The sequence below is a fragment of the Lutra lutra genome, chromosome 4, assembly GCF_902655055.1.
Source record: "Lutra lutra chromosome 4, mLutLut1.2, whole genome shotgun sequence".
In the NCBI taxonomy this organism is placed as follows: Eukaryota; Metazoa; Chordata; class Mammalia; order Carnivora; family Mustelidae; genus Lutra; species Lutra lutra.
The window spans coordinates 151676511-151697492 of NC_062281.1; the positions used below are offsets into that span (position 1 = coordinate 151676511).

A 20982-nucleotide genomic window follows, 5' to 3' on the forward strand; every position below is an offset into this window, starting at 1 on the left:
AGTGAAGCAAACAGAATTGAGTCAATTTCTGAAGAAGATGGAACTTGAAGAGGTGACTGGAGCTGTTGTTTTATATGATGACTGCTTTTTAAAATTTTGTTCACGGATCTGGTGGACTCTAGATCTCTAGTATTTTTAAGCTCAGCCCCTTGGACACAGCAGCACTTTCCAGTTTTTGCTTAGACACTATTCATTCTTTGCAGCTCATTAAACTGAAGAAGCCTGGGAAGTTTGAAACAAGGTTCATGAAGTTCTTTACCTGGCTTAAAAAAAAAAAAAGAAGGGGCACCTGGGTGGCTCAGTGGGTTAGGCCGCTGCCTTGGCTCAGGTCATGATCCCAGGTCCTGGGTTCGAGCCCTGCATCGGGCTTTCTGCTCAGCAGGGAGCCTGCTTCCTCCTCTCTCTCTGCCTGCCTCTCTGCTTACTTGTGATTTCTCTCTGTCAAATAAATAAATAAAATCTTAAAAAAAAAGAAGAAGAAGAAGAAGAAGAAGAGAAGAAAAAGAAAAGAAAATGAAAGAGCTCTCTTATAAGTACACTTGAATAATAGTTTGGACACCTCCCTAACAGAGAAGACTAAGTATGATTTTTATAAACATTAAATAATTCAGACCTCAAACCCTCTTTCTGAAAGTGAAGAAGGTTGTCAGAGAACATAGAACAAAGCACCAAGTCTTCTGTCATAAAATGGCCTTTATAAATCCCAGCCCCCCTGACACTAGCTATTTAAGTTTGCACATGTTACTTACTGAGCCTCATTGTCCTTATCTGTAAAATGGGGATAAGAGTAACACTCCTCTCTCAGGATTTTTGTGAGGATAAATGAGATGAGTCACGGACAGGGTTTAAACAATGCTGGGCTCACCAGGAAGCACTCAGTAAATGCACGGTTATCAGTTATCATTATGGGAAGCTTGTGTTGAGCAGCTATGCTCTCCTTGCCCTGGACCCTGTGATAGACACAAGAGTTAAAGAGAGAACCCCCACACCAGTTCTGATGCTCCAGAAGGTCAAAGTCTAATCCGAAAGCTCAAGATCGTCTTCATAAAGAAGCACCATAAGGTGTGGGTGAGCACTGCACTGTGGGAAGGATGGAGGGTCCCCTAGGTGCCAGGGTGGGGAGCACCAATGAGTCATCACTCCTCATTCTGTCTCTGGGGTCAGGGCATTGCACAAACAGAGTCTGCTTTCATCAGGCTGCCGCCTACACCCCCCTTTTCACTCTACCTCTTGCTCTTGCAGCAGCTGTGGAAGAGGGCTGCCTGCCTCCAGAGAGGTGAGTACCTGTTTATTTGTCGTGGGGGAGCACAGCGCATGGAGCATTGACAGGCTGCTTAGCCAGCCTGGGAGCAGGCAAAAAGCCCAAGCCAGGTGTCTGGGTATCTCAGAAGGGTTGCAGGAAGAACAGATTTATAAGCAACAAACTGCAACTTTTGTTTTAGAGGCGAGATTAAATAAACTCCATTTAACTGCTGTGCTGACATTAAGTTGCAAAGATGGTCCTCTGAGGTACTTTTATTTATTATACAGCAGGGTTGGGTAAATTGAAACATCAGCTTCTATAGTAATAAATCGAATTAGAGGCTATAGAATGCCATGGGCAACTGGTGTGACATTAGAACTTGATAATGGGACAAAGGACCTTCTGTTTTTGCTGCACTTGTTCTGAGAATTTTGCCATGGAACCATCAGTCCGTTAATTCACTCAACCAAATACTATCTCTTGAGCCCTTTGATGTGTCATGCATTGAACTGGCTACTTTTTACACATTTTCTTACTTCCTTTTCTCAAGGCTGGAAAGTTGCTGCTGCTGTCCTTATTTTGTAACTACAGACACTTGGGCTCAGAAAGTCTGGCCACTTGCAGAACCATGATTCCAACCCAAGTATCCCTAAACCATTTTTTTCTATTGAATGTAAGGGAAACATAAGATTGTGTAAGTTTGAGGTATACAAGGTGTTATTTTGTTGCATTTACAAATCACAGTATGATTACTATGGTAGTGTTAGCTAACCCCTTGATCACCTCACATAATTCTCATTTCTTTTTTGTGTTGAGAACAGTTAAGATCTAATCTCTTAGCAAACTTAAAATTTATAATACATTATATTTTTTACCATAATCACTCTTTGTACATTGGATCTCCAGAACTTACTTATCTACTACTACTTAAACAATATCTCTCCAGTTCACTCACCCCTCAGCTCCTGGTAACTATGATTTACTCTGTTTTTATAAGGTTTGGTTTTTTAGATTTTGTGTATAAGCGATACCATACAGTAATTGTTTTTCTCTGTCTGACTTATCTCACTTAGCGTAATGCCCCCAAGGTCCACCCATGTTGTCACAGATGGCAGGATTTTCTTCTTTCTTGTGGCTAAATAACTTTCTATTGTATATACACTTCACATCTTCTTTATTCATTCATCTGTTGACGGGCGCTTAGGTTGTTTCCATATCTTGGCTCTTGTGAATAATGCTGCCATATTAACATGAGCGTAATGGTCTCTCTTTGAGATGCTGATTTCATTTTCTTCAGATACGTACCCAGGAGTGCTGGGTCATGTGACAGTTCAATTCTTAATGGAACCTCTCTACTCCTTTCTGTAATGACTGTACTAACAGGTATGCCCAAACTGTTTTGATTGTATCATGTCCCTTCCCTCACAAAGATATTCCTCTTCTCAAGAAGGTCAGCCTTCAAAGAAGTAAGCATAAAAACAAATAATCCTATTATACTAAATTTTTGTAATAGTAGAGTGTGTTTAGTTTTCTAATAGAGGAAAGTGTAAGATTTAGAGGTTGCGCAAATAGGGGAGTGATCACCTGTCCTTGGACAGGCCAGTGAAGTGTTGATAGAAAATGTATCTGTTATCTTTTACTACAATCATACCACATAATAAGCAACAAAATATCAATAGCACACAGCAGGAGTGTGGGGTCTGCTGGGCTGAGCTCTGCTGGTATTGCAGTAATGTTGCAGACTACCCAGGCAGTTTTGCTGATATGGACCCAGGTTTCTTATGTGTAGGAGGATCAGCCTGTAATCAGCTGATCTAGGGTTGCCTTTGCTGGCACAAGGGGGGCAACATGACTCAGCAACAGCTGTCTCACCCTCCAGCAAGTTACCTGAGGAACGATCTTCAGCCACAGCTGACAAGCAAGACAATCCCCATTGCACAAACACTTTTTCAACTCTGCCATGTCACATTTGCTAACATCCTATTGGTTAAAGCAAGTCACATGGCCCAGCTTTGGAGTGGGAGGATGCCAAACCTTTACCTATACGGGCGCAGGGATCCAGGAAGGAAACATTTACAGGGAGTACCAAGGATAGACACGTGCTGGGTGACATAGGGAGGGGTGCTGTAGGCAGAGGCGGGAGGTGTAAGGAAGCAGGTCCCAACAGGGAAAATCAGAAATAGCTAAGTAGACTTCGTGTGGAAAGGGTGGTATGAATGGCAATAAAAGCTATCACGGAGGAAGACAGGAACCAAATCTTGGAGGTTCTTGTCTACCAAGGACTAGATACGATAATCTTGTTCCTCAAGGGACTGACCGTGTGGTGTTGGGCATGGTTCATGTGTCCCAGGATCTCCTAGTTTAGTTGCCCATGCAGAAGAATAAAATGACAGCACAGCGTGGGTCACTGAAGCCACATGCTATGTGCATTTGTGTGAAAGAGAAAATTTAGACAGCTAAGACAATGATTTGCACTGTTCACTCAATGAGCCTGGGCCCCCCAGGGTGACAGTTTGAGTAGACAGTGTAATTCTGCTGTGCTCTGAGCCAGTCTCGGTTACGTCAGGACACACATTCTGTGAGCCTCTCAGCGTGACTATTTGTGTGCTGCGGCTGTAGTGTATGACTAGATGGGTATTCTTCCTACCATTTGGCTCTGAACTAAGCTGACTTCTTCTCTGGCCCTTTACTCAAAGACAGCCGTCTGTCTCCACATGGAGGACAAAATTGCTTGACAAGCAAGTATTGGGAAACAGTGACGAGTCTCCAATGTGACAGCTTCTTCCTAAGGGTTGTGGAAGGGCAGTTGGACTATTGCATCATTTCACACTGGCTCTAGAACCTAACCGTCACTGGAAATGAGGTTCGTTGTACCTCAGATTTGATACAGACCGTAGTGTTGTCAGAGTGCAAAGCAAAACAGACCAAGAGGGACCCGGGATACTTAGGGGTGGCTTCATGGAGGATGAAAGATCTTCAGATGTCTTCTGTGTGATGGGTCTGAATTAGTAGTTTTACTTATTCCCTTTTGTGAAACTGTACAGTAGGTGAGGGAAGGACATGGTTCCCAGAAAGAACCACATTCCTGACTTATCATTTTAATGGATGATGGATGGACCAGTGGATGTTCAGCACAGAGATAGACCATGACTGAAAGGAAGGCAATAGTAAGAAAGTGGAGGACAAACAGACACGAAGTATTCTGATGTAGAAGAATAAGAGAGAAGGTTGGAGCCTAATGTTAATTAAGTGCCATGCTGAGTAGTTAGGACCATGAGCTTGCATGATGTAGTTTAAGCGAGTAAATGCCATGATGCTAAGCAGCCTTAGAAACAACTTCCATGGAAACCAGTGCTTGTTTGGAAAGAACATCTCCCGTGTTCATCGTATTAATCTTCAGTACAGATACCAGATTAGAAACAGAATATATCGGGTCTCATTACTGGAGGGGGACTTGGCAATTATTAACAAGTCTGGGGTTTTTCATCTGAGCCCTACCGCTTCACACCTATGTAACCTTGGGCAAATGCCTTAACCTCTGCAAACCTTAGTTTCTACTTACGTAAAATGGGAGGCTGATAGGACCTAACTCATACAGTCGTGGTGATGTTAAATGCAACAATGATTGTAAAGGGTCGAGTGCGCAACTGAGCATCTGGAAAGTGTTCCATAAAGCTTGCTTAGCTTTCTATAACCCCTCTAAAGGCAGGAATCCATGATCAGAACCTTAATCTCTTCTAAAATCCTTGGAGGAGGAGCTCATTCCCTGAACAATAAGAGATATGAGGTTGGATCCTAACATTAATTAGGTACCATGCTGAGGAGTTGGACCCATAGCTTATAATGATGAGTTAGCTTAAACAAGTAACGTATTTGTCCTGTTGGGGCAGATTTTATTCATTCAACATATATATATATATATATTTTTTAAATTCAATTAGCCAACACACAGTATATCATTAGTTTCAGAGGCAGTGTTCAACAATTCATCAGATATGCATTCAACGTGTATTTACTGACAATGTACTATATGTCAAGGCCTCTTATGTACACTGAGAATATAGCAGGGCACACATGCACACTTACAGGCACACATGCATTTGTTTTATCGATTCAAACGTCCCAATTGAACTGGGACCAAAAACTAATGTCCCTACCCCAGACTCCCAGCCATCTGTCCAAGATCTGCTCATTGGTTGAGTAGACAGGGTCTTTACCCTTCCTTACCTGGCGGTTCTTAAAACATCTAGGGACTGCATTCTGTTAAATAAAACTGTCATCATTTTCAACCACTATTCCCCAAATATGTTTTATGTTTTTGCCATATTTTTATGGATATATGTTTTTAATCATCTTGTCAGAAACTCAGTGCATTACAGTAGCCACTTTCACCTTTGAACCTCTTCACATCCTGTATTAAATATGAGAAGCAGCATTGTGTCCTGCCACCAGTACAGGTCTGGAGTCAGACTCCCATAGAGCCAGACCCTTCCTCTACACCTATGACCACTCAGAGCATTGATATACACATCTGTGAAGTGGACACAAGAGTACTTCCTTGACTGTTATGAAGACGAAATGAGATAAATTGCATAAAGCATGCAGTATACAGAAGATGCTCGGTGAGTCTTGGTGTCCTCAACCTTTGACCTCTCCATCCCTTGTTATCTCTGGAATAAATATCTTGTTAGTTCCCAACAGTGCAATGACTCTTTGGAGATTCTTCTTTGTCATCACTCTTTCACGCAAACCACGCTGGCTGGCATCCTTCTAGAATGAGCAGCCCCTACTTGTGTGAGCAAAGCAGGTTAGTCCCAGGACAGCAATTAGCGCTGGGTCTCTGTCAGTACTTAGCAGAGTCGGCTAATATTTTATTCATTAGCTATAAATATGGCTTTTCTCCCATTAAGCAATGTCAGAGGCTAGTCCTGACTCAGGAAATCTCTGACTCAGACACTAAGGAGGGAAGGGCCTTCTTATTTCAGAAGAGAAGACTCCTACAGATTCTCAGACGAGCATCCTTGGGTGGGTCCTAGGAGTCCACCATTTTCTCTCCTGAACTTTTTAATTTTGGGTCTCATCTTAATGACAGTCTTTAAAAGATAATATAAGGGGGCGCCTGGGTGGCTCAGTGGGTTAAGCCTCTGCCTTCGGCTCAGGTCATGGTCCCAGGGTCCTGGGATCGAGCCCCGCATCAGGCCCTCTGCTCAGCGGGGAGCCTGCTTCCTCCTCTCTCTCTGCCTGCCTCTCTGCCTACTTGTAATTTCTGCCTGTCGGGTAAATAAATAAAATCTTAAAAAAAAAAAAAAAAAAGAGAGATGCTCAAGGACTGAGCCACCCAGGTGCTCCTAAAAGATAATATAAGTTTATTTTGAGCCTTTCAGATGATCTCTTTCTACCTAATATTTTGGAACACGCTTTTGTATTTGTGTTTTTGATATTTCTACCCCTGCAGAGTGAAAAACACAGATGCCTCCCCGGGCTGGGTGGATTATGTGACTCTGTGTAGAACCCACATTAGACAACGGGAAGGAGAGAACCTGTGGAAATGGGAAGAGATGCCTTACCTAAGGCATTCAATTAAAATATTGATAATGGGGTGCCTGGGTAGCTCAGTGGGTTAAAGCCTCTGCCTTCAGCTCAGGTCATGATCCCAGAGTCCTGGGATGGAGCCCCACATCGGGCTCTCTGCTCAGCAGGGAGCCTGCTTCCCCCTCTCTCTCTGCCTGCCTCTCTGCCTACTTGTGATCTCTCTCTGTCAAATAAATTTTTAAAAAGTCTAAAAAATATATTGATAATAGCAGAACAACACCACTGTGGTAAAACAAAATGCATCTCTTATCTTCACTTGAATAGTGGTAAGTGCTATAAAGAGAGTGTTTTAAAGAGCCTTCAGATAGTAACTGGGGACAGGGAGTGGCATAAAGGAAGTGTCGGATGATCAGGCCTGAGGTCGTGACCTTTGATTTGAGACCTGCATGATGAGACCCCAGTCATGAAAGGTCTAGGAGATGGACATTCCAGGAGAGGGACCAGCTGGAGCAGCGTCTCAGGGGAGAACAGTGTTGGCACACTGACGTAACTAGAAAGGAGGGGGACAATAGCTAACTAAGCACAGTGCACTGATGGAATGGTGGTTGTACTGAGAGCCATGGAATCTGGAGGCTGTTCTCTAAATATGTTGGGAAACTACAGGAGTTTTAAACCAGGGAGTGATGTGAGCTGACATTTATTTTGTAAAGATCACTTTGGAGGCTGCATAAAAAAAATTAGTGTGGAAACAGGTAGAGACAGCTTTAGAAGCCATTGCAACAACAGAACAGTAACAATAAATATAGCAATCCGCACTCGTATTGATGGTGTTTTAAACACTTAAAATATAGGGCTCCATTTATGGCAATCCTAAGAGGTAGAGGGTATTCTAATTTTATAGATGAGGAAACTGAGTCACAAAGAGGTTTAATCTCTTGATATGGATAAGGTGGTAGAAATAGGGAGGGTTTTGTTGTTGTTGTTTAGAAAAAGAAGGGACTCAAGTTGTATTTTGGAGGACATGCAGTGATTGTGGGATCAGCTGTGGAGAATGAGACAGGTGGGTAAGAGAGGACTATAAGACCCTTTCCAGGTGCTTTGCTGTTTCCATCGTTGTTGGGATCAGCATGTGTGGAATGTTTGGTACATGGTCAGTGCTCAGTACAAGACTGACCCTCCCTGAAAACTATTTGGGATTGTTTTTTACTTAAAACAAGCATGTCTTGCATGTGCATGTAGGACCAGAAGCTCTTAGGACTAGTTTTTAAGTTGTTTGGACCAATAGCGCTCTTTCGTAAATGGCTGCATTTCAGGTAGTCAGGACTGGTATAGACCAGCTCTGACTGACAAACAGCAAAACAGGTTCCTCATGATGGTATCTGGGAGGTGAAGGTGGGCCATCACATCCCAGTGTGCTAAACGCAGTCACTACGGGGCAAGAAGGAAGACCCGGGATTTTTTTAAGCATGTGCCTTATGAAGTTTTAGACTCAGAATATTCAGGTGGCTTCAGCTTAAGCCACTTCAGTAAATTCTTATTACCCCTTTTGAATTGGCTTCTAGAAACACAACAAGGCTACTGTTTGGCCTGTCTTTCCAAGCGCGGTGGTGGCCAGAATGGTACATTTATTTGGGGGTTTTCTTTCATATTTTCAAGGATTCTTCCTTTAAAAAGTTCACCTAGCTTCTGTGTGTTGAACACTTACCATAGACAAAGGCTTGTTCTCTATACTTAATGTCCACTCTCTCATTTTCAAACTCCCAACCACAACCACACCATGAAGTTGGTGGCCAGTGGACGCTCTGACCATAGAGTCGGGTTAAGGAACCCAAACTGATGCCTCTGGGCCATCACCCTTGTAGAGTCTGACCTGGTCCGTGTGGCTCCAGAGCTTCACTTTTCACCCCCCACTGCAGACTGCCTTCCTGAGGATTCACATTGGGTCTTTGCCTACAACAAAGGCGGCCAGGGTTTACTAGACTCCTGGTCTGCTCTGCAAGTTGAGCCGAGACATTCTCCAGGCTGGTATTCTTGAATACCTCCTGCCTCAGGATTTCCTTTTCTGTCTGCAGAGAGATCTGTGTGAGGGAGCCTGGCCAGGTTGGAGCTAAAGCACTGAAGCATTTGGAGCCAATTCTCAGCTTTTCCCTTCCGTTGCATTCACATGACAAGCTGGAAAGACTCATGAGTTAGGAAGAAACCAGGCAGTAAGGTTGCAGACTTGGAGCCCCTTTTGGTACATAGGTTTGTTCAGAAAGGTTGACTGGAAACTAATCTTTGACTATGGGCACGGGCTAGGCATTGCTTGGCCCTTTCTGTCTGTTAGACTCATTTTAGCCCCGTGATCATCTTTGGAGGGCAAAATTAATATTCCCATTTTGTAGAGGAGAAAGCAAGGGCTCAGAGAGGTTTCATGACTTGCCTTAAAGTCTATGATAGCACAGAGCTAATCGAGGATGTGAACTCAGGACTGGATGTTTGTAAGAATTTGCAACTGCACTGTCCTGTCTCAGAATTTTCCCAACATGAGTGATTTGGGGAGGTTATCTGTTAGATTCTAAATTCCATGATTGTCTGTCTCTCTCACCTTTCTCACTTACCAGAAAGTAGATGTGCAAATAGTAATTATTTAATGATGAAGTAAGTAATGGACCATTTGAGTGACAGATTGAGAGAGAAGGATAGACAAATAAAATGATACCACCTTCCATGAACTTTTATATAAATAAAACATTTCTAGGCTCTGTCATCTGTATATGTTGTATTGACCTGCATGTCCAGTATCATGTCCTTCTGATATGAAACAAAGCCAAATAATCAGGACAATCTGAGCTCTTCATTTGCCCTTGTGTGTCATAGAAGGGCTCTTGCCTTGTGAAGATGTGGACTCCCATGAGAGCTTCTCTGTTCTCTGCTCCTTCTTAGTCTGGGTCAACTCCGAGTGACCCTGCCACGAAGCTCATCCTTATTATTCTAGCCATCCCAGAAGGCACTCCCCTCTCGTGCCCCATTCTGTAGTTATTTACTCAAACTAGTCATCAAGCACTTTGCCTCCATTTTACATTTAGGATAAAATCTAGAAACCCCAAACTCCTTACCAGGGCCAAGAGGGCCCTCCAGGTTCTAGCTACTCTGTGCTCTCTCCCCGGATCACTGCCTTCAGCCCCCTGGCTGGCCTTTTGGCCTCTCCTCAAACACAGCAAGCACGTTCGTACCAAGCATACATGTTGGCTGCTTCCTGGGAAGGAAGGAGAGTGATCTCCTCCCAGATCTTTAGCTGATGGTTCCTTCTCATCATGTAGGATTCATTCGGTCCATGAGCTAGTCAGTGAACGTTTATTGAGCCCAGCTATGTGCTGGACGTGGTTCTAGATGCTGATAAAGCAACGGAAAGCAAAGTCTCTGCCGTCGTGAATATACCTTTTAGTTGGGAAGACGGACAGAGAAGCAAATAATGATAAAATGTAAGGCAATGGTAAATGCTTACATGTCTACTTCCCCAACCACACCTGTGTCTTCTGTCCCAAGGCACCATCTCTTCCATGCAGAGGCCTGCTTAACTCTTCTGTTAGTACTTACTAATGCTTCAAGTAATAATTATTCTGACTTATTTTCTTGGTTATTCTATACCATGAGAGTCTTGAGTTCAAGGACCTTGTCTATTATTTGCTTTTATATTATGGCACAGTGCTTGGCACTGAGGAGGAGCTCAGTGAAAATGTTCATGATGCGACGTCATCTGTCTGTGTAGGAGTTTTTAGTGTCAGCGTGAGTGTCAGAGGGGGTTCTAGACAATCAGGAGCCTATAATGTGCCAGGCATTGTATTTGTCACCAGGGTCCCAGCATTGAATGATCTATAAGATCACAGAGCAAAAGAAAAATAATTAGGGGCACCTGGGTGACTCAGTCGGTTAAGTGGCTGCCTTCAGCCAAGGTCATGATCCCGGGATCCTGGGATCAAGCCCCGCATTGAGTTCCTTGCTCAGCAGGAGCCTGCTTCTCCCTCTCCCTCTGCCTGCCGTTCCCCCTGCTTGTTCTCTCTCTCTCAGATAAATAACATCTTTTTAAAAAAGAAAATTAAAGTAATAAAAAGTAATGAAATGATTTAAAGATGAGGACAACTACTAAGTATAATATAAAGCAAAAGGTTATATAGCTACAGATGGTGGGGAAGAGGGCTATTTGGAAAAGGAAGTAGAAGGACTTTCTTGAAGGCAACCTATAAGTGGAGACCTCATGTTTGAAAAAGAGCTGGGCATACAGAGTCATTCCAGGTGTCAGGAAGAGCCTTTGCAAAGTCCTCGAGGTAGGAGAGAGTGTGGCATCCTTGCAAGACAGATGGGAGGCCAGTGTGGTCAGAGTGTCATGGGGGAGGAGAAGAATGGTTGGACAGGAGTTTGGAGAGGTTGCTTGAAGTAAGATAATGAAGGGGAGACACTTGATGGTTTTGTTGCTGTTTTTCATTAAGAGTCATAGGAAGGGCGTGCCTGGGTGGCTCAGTCAGTTAAGCATCCTACTCTTGATCTCAGCTCAGATCTTGATCTCAGGGTTGTGAGATGGAGTCCTGTGCTGGGCTCCATGCTGGGCATGAAGCCTGCTTTAAAAAAAAAAAAAAAAGAATCCTAGGAAGCCTCAGAAGAGTCTTAAGCAGGATTGTGACAAGGTTCAGATCCTCTTTTTAAAAGATTATGCTGACCACTTTGTAGAGATGTAGGCAATAGATTACAGAAGGAACAAAGAGAATGACACTTTGTATTTTAAAGAAGAAGTCAAAGTTGGTGAAGAGGCCATTGGTGGTAAGGATCTGACAAGCAGAAGAGTCACATATATGGAAACTAAGGGTCAGGAGGCACTCTGGTGTGTTCAGGAACCATCACCTGACATGTTTAGAATGGATGGTGGCAGGGTGAGTGTGGGGCAGTGTAGCACGGAATAGTTCATTAAGTGTTGGCTGAATTAGATGGCACTTTGTGTACCTGTGTATGATTATGTACAATCTGTTTTTGTTACTTCCCAGCTTCTCGGGTGTCCCCCACCCCCACCTTCCTGCCTAAATTAGAAATTCTTTGAAAGCAGGGAGAGGATCTGCCACCTCTTACCAGCTGCATAACTGAAGTTTGCTTAAATGGAATGCTTTTGCAACGAGAATCAGAAGATCCAGGGAGTATATTGTAAAGGGTTAAGAACATAGACTTTGGGTCAGATGACCTCAGATTCCTATTTTGAGCTCTGCACACGAGCTGTGTGATCTTAGGAAAGTAATTTAATATCTCTGAGCCTCCCATTTCCTCACATAGGGGATGGTGCCATCAATAAATCCTACCTCCTAGGGTTGCTGTGAGGGTTGAGATGAATATCTTTAACTCCACAGCGTGCCCGGCAGTGTTGTCAACGCTTGATAAATGGCCACTCGTCATTGTTTGTTGGGAGGAGCAGGGTTTGTCTGTAACAAGGTCTAGTGCACAGAAGGGCTGGAGTCCGCAGACAGGGCTCCAACTTGAAGTCTGCTGCTAGCTCCGAGGATGACCTGCTCTCCCTCTTGGTGAAACGGGTGGGGTTGGATATTGTGGCCACCTCAAAGAGACACCCTGAAATTTGACATGCTGATATGTTACAAGCTGACCTTACTACTGAAAATGAGGGCTTAAGGTTATTTTTTTTCAGGCTACAGAAGTGGCCAGTATTTAAGACTCTGCTTTAGCGGTGGCATTACAGAAGTCAGAGTGCTTTAAGAAAGTCATGCATGCCTAAGGGGCTCCTGGGTGGCTCAGCTGGGTGGTGGCCAACTCTTGATTCAGCTCAGGATCATGAGATCGAGCCCGGCATTGGGCTCTGTGCTCAGCAGGGAGGCAGCTTCAGGATTCTCTCTCTCTTCCTTTCCATCTGCCCCTCCCCTGCTCGTGCGTGCTCACTCATTCTCTCAAATAAATAATTAAAAATTAAAAAACGGAAAGAAATAACATTTAATTTGCACACCTTGTGGCCAGTCAGGTTAACACGTAGAATTATCACAGGCATCATAGTTTTGTGGCCCTTTATAGGAAGAATGGGGTTCTATATTCATAGATTAAAAACAAGTACCTAGTCTCTAGAGTGATGTTGGGGGCATTGAATTTGTTGTTTGTTGCAGCTGTTGTTGAAACCAAAGGAGAATTAGGAAGGTCATCAAACATGTACTAGTAAGGTTGAGCTTACACACACATATGCATGTGCATATATATGTAACTCTACAGAAACACATATGTATATATAGACATTTAAACCACATGTATCAGGGCACCTGGGTGGCTCAGTGGGTTAAGCCTCTGCCTTGGGCTCAGGTCACGATCCCAGGTTCCTGGGATCAAGCCCCACATCGGGCTCTCTGCTCAGTGTGGAGCCTGCTTCCTCCTCTCTCTGCCTGCCTCCCTGCCTACTTGTGTTCTCTTTTTCTCTCTGTTGCATAAATAAATAAATCTTAAAAAAAAAAACATATGCATCATATACAGAGCTATGTATGCACAAACGTGCTTGTGTGTGTTCTGTTGAAATGGAGGAAGTGGTCAAGGTAGGGACAGTTGAGCACTGGTGGTAGGAGTGTAGAGTAGCAGAAGTAGTAGAAGAGGAAATGTAGAGGACAGGGTTTCAACAGCTTGTGAAAGAAGAGTCTCCTTAAAAATGTATCATGTAGAGAGGAGAAGGGAGTTGAGGGAAATTGGAAGGGGAGGTGAACCATGAGAGACTATGGACTCTGAAAAACGATCTGAGAATTTTGAAGGGGTGGGGGGTGGGAGGTTGGGGGCACCAGGTGGTGGGTATTGTAGAGGGCACGGATTGCATGGAGCACTGGGTGTGGTGCAAAAATAATGAATACTGTTATGCTGAAAAAAATTAAAAAATTAAAAAAAAAATGTATCATGTATTTTTGTGAACCTGGTATAAACACATTCCGAGATCCATTGTAGCATCTAGTTATAGTCTTTTTTAAAAAGTCTCATCAGCAGTCACTTAACTCAAGAGGAGGAGTTCTTAAGGTGAAGCCCTGTGGGCAGAGTAATCTTACTGAAAGTTATTTACTGGAGATGGAACTTGCCCGGTTTGGGCTGTTGAATAATTGGCAAATCAGATGGTCTTCTACTTCCTTGTCACCAGGCACCAGCAGAATGTCACATAGAGCCACGCCTGGCTAAGCTACTCCTGTTCTTTTTTTTTTTTTTAAGATTTCTATTTATTTATTTGACAGACAGAGATCACAAGTAGGCAGAGAGGCAGGCAGAGAGAGAGAGGATGGGAAGCAGGTCCCCGCCGAGCAGAGCCCCCGATGCGGGGCTCGATCCCAGGACCCCGGGATCATGACCTGAGCTGAAGGCAGAAGCTTAACCCACTGAGCCACCCAGGCGCCCCTAAGCTACTCCTGTGCTTATCTGCAAAATGGACGGCCCACTGAAAGGAAAAGTGAAAGAAGCTGGCTTGCGACTTTGCTCTACCTCCCTAATAAAATAAATACAAAAGCACCTAACAGGCTTTGCTGTTCAAGTCTCAGTTTTTCCACCTAATAGAAGCTCTTCTTTAGATTTTCCAGAGCCTTCTTGGCCTAGAAATTTCCATCTTACCCTCTTGTCATGTGGCACAGGAGAAGATGAGACAGAATATGTCTCATTGAGATTGTTGTCAGGCATTGACCACATGTTAACGGAGTTACTCCTACACTAAAGCACGGTGAGCCAAGGAAGAAATTAAGGCTCTGGGATCTTAAATGACTGCCTGAGACCCACAGAGCCAGGAAGAGAGGATGTGACAAGTCTAAGTATGGCCCCTAACACATGGCAAACCTTCCACAATTGTAGCTAATAGCGTGGTGGATCGTTTCACCATTCCACCGAGCGAACAGGTGTTGGAATGAGCTGTGTGAGCCCCTTCTCGAGAACTTACAGCCTCACGGAGGTTGACTAGATTATTTTCCAGAAGAAGGCTGTGGTCTAGGGGTTGACATGGCAAGTAGAAACAACTATCAGAGGAGGTCACAAGCCCATGATTCAACCAGAGACCCCACTGTTCAAAAACTGATTTTGAAGATAGGATTCCAAGAATTCAAACATAATTGGAAAATTTCTTTTGTAAATCATCTGTGACACTAAGTCCGCATTTACAGAGCTGCTGGTTCTTCTCGAACATACATAACATTGAAGATATCATTAAGAGACAATGTAATACTTAAGTTATTAGAGGTTCTATGAGAAAGTCAGAAAAGAGAGAAAGTTGATGCTATATCTGTAATAAAAAGAACTTTCCAAAATGCATACTTCAAAAAAAACTTTTTCAGTTTGATATAATTGACATGTAACGTTATATCATTTTCAGGCATGCATCATAATGATTACTTGTATATATATTATAAAATGGTCACAATAAGTCTATTAATGTCTGTTGCTATACATAGTTACAAGTTCCTTCTTGTGAAGAGATCTTCTAAGCTCTACTATCTTAGCAACTTTCAGAGATGTAATATAGTATTAACTGTAATCAATATGGTGTACATTATGTCCCCCTGATTTTATTTATAACTGGAAGTATGTACCTTTGACCATCACCCTTCACCCATTTCTCCAAACTCCACCCCACACCTTTGTCAACTATCATTCTGTTGTTCTCCATGTCTATGAGTTGGGAGCTTGCTTTCTTTTCTTTTCTTTTCTTTTCTTTTTTTTAGATGACACATATAAGTGAGATCAGATGGTGTTCGCCTTTCTATATCTGTTTGTTTCACCTAGCATAATGCTCTTAAGGTCCATCTGTGTTGTTACAAATGGCAAGGTTTCTTTTTTTATGGCTGAATGGGTGTGTATGTTTGTATTCATTGTATATGTACCACATTTCCTTAACCATCCATCAGGACATTCAGGTTGCTTTTCTATCTTTGCCATTGTAAATAATGGTACAATGAGCATGAGGGTGCTTGTATATCTTTTTGAGTTAATGCTTTCTGGTCCTTCAGATGAGAACTCAGAAGTGGAGGCGCCTGGGTGGCTCAGTGGGTTAACCCTCTGCCTTCGGCTCAGGTCATGATCTCAGGGTCCTGGGATCAAGCCCTGCATCAGGCTCTTTGCTCAGCGGAGAGCCTGCTTCCTCCTCTCCCTCTCTGCCTGCCTCTCTGCCTACTTGTGATCTCTGTCTGTCAAATAAATAAATAAAATATTAAAAAAAAAAAGAACTCAGAAGTGAAATTGCTGGATCATATGGTTGTTCTATTTTTAATTTATTGTGGAACCTCCATTTTGTTTTCTGTAACAACTACATCAATTTACATTCTCATGTAACAGCTCACAAGTGTTCCCTTTTCTCCACATTGCATTAACATTTTTTAGTTCTTGTCTTTTGGTAATAGTTGTTCTAACTTATATGAAGTGATATCTCTTTGTGGTTTTGATTTGCATTTCCCTGATTAGTGATGTTAAGAATCTTTTAAAGTACCTATTGGCCATCTCTACATCTTCTCTGGGAAAAAAGTCTATTCAGATAGTATGCCCATTTCTTAATTGGATGGTTTAGCGGTTTTAGTTATTGAGTTGTAGAAGTTCTTTATATATTTTGGATCATGACCTCTTATCACAGATCTGATTTGTAAATATTCTCTCCCATTAGTAGGTTGCTTTTTTTAATTTTGTTGATGGTTTTCTTCACTGTGCAAGATTTATCTTTTCAGAGAATCAGATCTTACATTTGTTGGTTTCTTCTGTTGTCTTTTCATTTCATTTATTTCTTCTTTGATCTTTGTAATTTCCTTCCTTCTACTGACTTTGAGCTTCATTTGTTCTTTTTTTTCTAGTTCCTTGAGGGTTAGTGTTGGGTTGTTCATCTGAGATTTTTCTTATTTCTTGAGGTAGGCATTTATCTCTATGAACTTTCCTCTTAGAACTGCTTTTGCTGCATCCCATAAGTCTAAGTATGTTGTAGTTCCATTCTCATGTCCCTCAAGGTATTTTTTGATTTCTCTTTTCATCTTTGACAAATAACATGCTGTTTAATCCCTATAAAAATATATTCATGAATTTTCTGGTTTTCTTTTTGCAATTTCTGCTTTTATACCATTGTAGTCCAAAAAGATCCTTGGATCTGAATATGATTTCAATATTCTTTAATTTGTTAAGACTTGTTTTATGACTTAACATGTGATCTATCCTGGAGAATGTTCTATTCACAATCGAGAAAAATGTATATTCTGCTGCTTTTGAGTGGAATGTTCTTTTATATCAGTTAAGTCCATCTGGTCTAATGTGTCATTTAAGGCCGATGTTTCCTTACTGATTTTCTGTTTGAATGATCTATCCATTGGTGGAATTGGGTTATCAAACTCCCTTACTAGTATTGTATTACTGTCTGTTTCTTCCTTTAAGTCTGTTAATGTATGCTATCTATATTAAGGTGCTCCTGTGTTGGGTGCTTAAATATTTACAAATGTTGTTATCTTCTTATTAGATTGGCCCCTTTATCATTATGTAATGCTTTGTCTCTTATTACAATCTTTGTTTTAAAGTCTGTTTTGTCTAATGTAAGTATAGCTACCCCAACTTTCTTTTGGTTTTCATTTGCATGGAATATCTTTTTCCAACACTTCACTTTCAGTCTGTGTGTCCTTAAATCAGAAGATTAGTCTCTTGTAGGTAGCATATAGGTGGGTCTTCTTTTCTCATTCATTCAGCCACTTTTGATTAGAGAATTTCACCCATTTAAACTTTTGATTAGAGAATTTCACCCATTTACATTTAAATAATTATTGAGAAGTTTTTCTTGCCATTTTGTTAATTGGTTTTTCAGTGTTCTATAGTTTCCCCTTTTCCTTTACTCCCCTTCTTTCTCTTTCCTTTTGTGGTTTGATGACTTTCTTTAGAGGTATGCTTAGATTTCCTCTTTTTTTTTTTTGTATATATGATAGGTTTTTGCTTTGTGGTTACCATAAGGCTTACATATAGCAATTTAGATTTATAAATTGTTTTAGATTGTTTTTAACATTCATGTTGGCTTTATGTGATTAATCCACTACCTTATTATAGATTTATCTTTACCATATAGTTACCTTTACCTATACATTTATATATTTTCTTGTTACTAATTAGTGCCCTTCCTTTTCACATGAAGAAATTCCTTTAACATTTTTGGTAAAGTTGGTTAGGTGGTGATGAACTCTTTTACCTTTTGCTGGTTTGGAAAATTCTATCTCCCCTTCAGTTCTTAACATTAACTTTGTCAGGTGGAATATTCTTGGTTGAAGTTTTTTTCTTCCAGCACTTTGAATAAATCATGCCATTCTGTTCTGGCCTACAAAGTTTCTACTGAAGAAATCTCAGTTTTATGTGTGTTTCCTTGTATGTAACAAATTGTTTTTTTCTTCCTGTTTGTAGCATTCTCTTTTTCCTTAATTTTCAACATATTAATTATAACGTGTCTTTGTGTGAGTCTCCTTGGGCTTATTTCATTTGGAACTCTCTAGTCTTCCTAGATGTGTGTGTGTGTGTGTGTGTGTGTATGTGTTCTCCAGGTTAGAGAAATTTTCAGTAATTATTTCTTTCTGACCCTTTCTCTCTTTTCTCCTGGGAACACTATAATGTGAACATTAGTCAGCTTGATGTTGTCCTATTAGTCCTTTAAGCTTTCTTCACTTTTTTTCATTCTTTTTATTTTTTACTTCTCTGAGTGAGTGAGTTCCAGTGTCTTGTTTTTGAGGTCACCGATCCTTTGTCTTGCTTCATCTGCTCTGCTCTTGAACCCCTTTACTGTGCTTTTCAGCTCAGTTATTGTATTCTTCAACTTTGTGACTTCCATTGGTACTATTTATATTTTCTCCTTGTTGGAGTTCTTCCTGAGTTCATCCATTCTTCTCCTAAGTTCAGTAAACATCTTTATGACCATTACTTTGAACTTTTTATTAGTTAGGTTGTTTATCTCTATTCCATGAAGGTTTTTCCCATGGTTTTATCTTATGAGTTTTGTTTTGTTTGTTTGTTTGTTTGTTTTTTAGAACATATTCCTCTGTTCCTTCATTTTGCTTGACTCTCTGTTTTGGTTTCTGTATAGTAGGTGAAACAGCCACCTCACCCAGTCTTGAAGGAGTGGCCTTGTGTAGGAAATAAACCTTATCATTCACGGCCCTAGCTCTTGGTATTCTCAAACTTTTCTGATCATCCAAGAAGCCTATTATATTTTTATATTTTTATATTTTTAATAGCTCCCAATAGTGAGGCTATGCCAAGAACTGTCAGTGTCCCAAAGGAGAGAGCCTCAGTCAGGACCCAGATTCAGGCTGATTAGGAGCCAGACCCTCTGGCAGAAGCTTTCAGAGTATGCAAATATCTACAGTCTTGTGTGACTACATACATAAGCCCCACTGGCTACCAGAGCTAGGTAATCTGGATGTGTTCCCTGGGTGACAGTCAAAACAATCCAGGCACCAGATGAGTGTATAAGATCCTTTCTGGAAGACATCTGTGAGTAGTAGCAAGGCAGAGGGAGAGTACAAAGATGGTGGCCACTGGCCTATGTTCCCTGAGAGCCCTTCAATAGGCCTCTAGATATGTGGCACACCTGAAGACTGTACCTCAGGGTGAAACTCCAGGATAAGCAAATGGGCCTCTTTTAGAGAATGACTGGGGTTGTGTTTCAGTCTGATGTTTATATAATACTTTAGGGGTGACAGCCTGCCAAGAACTATCTCTCCAATTGTTCAGTTCTGTGCGACACAGGTACTAAGCCCCTCTGGCTACCAGAATCAGGTGATCAAGGAGAATTTTCTGGATAGCATCCACAAAAACCATGGCACTAGACTAAAAACCAGGGCATCAGGTATGTGTAATAGCTCCCCTCTGAGAGATACTCACATGCCTGGAGCACAGCAGAGCGAGACTGAGAAGATAGTACCCACCCTCCAAGGTTTTTGGAAGGGATCACAGTCACCCATTAGATATGTGTCAAAACATTTTTTTTTAATATTATAATTTCTGTCTTCCAATATAATAATATTACCAGCACACTTTATTGGAATGCTTGTGTGCAGAGAGCAAATATTTCATTCAATATCCACAATACACTTTAAATTAGATTTTATTATTACTGTTTTATAGAGTAGGAAACTAAGATTAAGGTATTTATTCAGTACTTTATAATTAGAAAGTAGAAGAGCTAAGATTCAAGTTTATATCTGTCTGACCCCAAGTTCCAAGTTTGTCTATAATCCTGTGCTGCCTCCCAATAATGTCTATAGTCCTGGAGACAGACTATAGACAGAAATTTTAATAAATGTGGAAACAAAAAAATTGACAGAAAGATTTATTTAAATCATAGTTATTTCTTCTCTACAATCCAAGTTCTTTATATTGACCCAGGCTGTATTAAATCACAGCAGATTTCAGATCTGGTTTTAATGGACCAGGAAAAGGATAAAAGATATTCTCAGGTATAAAAAAGGAGGTTTAAATACATCCACAATATCTTTTTTCATTTTTAACATTAATCCTGGGACTACCACTCTGTAAAGACAATTGATCTGAAAGATGCTTTCTTTTATATTCAGTTGAAATTCTTTTTGATCATCTAAAGTCAGATACTTATTCATTTCTGACAAAAGTAGTCCAAGAAATTGATTAGACATATTCTTTCAATTTTTCCACAAATTGTTTCTTATTAATAAAGTTAATTTACCATAGACCTGATGAGATTGTTAGGTCATTGGAGCATGAGATACATGGCATAGTCTATAATTTAAGAAAGTTTCTCTCAATTACTTTATGATAGGGGAGGGAAACAAAATAGAGGAGAAATTACTGATGCATTAGAGTTCATAATTTTTCCTTTTCAGCAAAATGAACTATTCATACATCTTTAAAGATTATGATTTTAAAAAAATCTGAAAATACCCAAGCTGGTCAAATGAGGGAAAACAATTGGATAGAATGTGCTTGTAATAATAAATGGGGAAGAGGGGGACAAGAGAGAACTCCAGCCTCTTCATTGTCTGTAACTGCAAGTAGACAAATATACCAATAAATGGAAAAAATCAGGAAGAATACAAAAATACTAAGACCTCACTTGTGTTAAGGTAGGAAGATCACAGGTGATTCTTTTCTTTTCTCTCCTATGCTCCACATTTAGTGAAATAGTGATTTTCCATTTGCTACAAATACAAATGAAGTCCCCTTCATTTCACTCCCTAATCTCATTCTCCTCCCTCCCAGCA

The 20982-nt window shown here is 41.2% G+C and overlaps 1 protein-coding gene across 1 annotated transcript in view; it reads left to right on the plus strand.

Annotated features, from left to right (window-relative positions):
- Positions 1-20982, plus strand: part of FYB2 (FYN binding protein 2) — a 124790-nt gene that overhangs the window by 35401 nt on the left and 68407 nt on the right. The window contains 1 exon segment of the mRNA XM_047723606.1: positions 1243-1276. Within this exon segment, the coding sequence (XP_047579562.1) occupies positions 1243-1276 (34 nt within the window).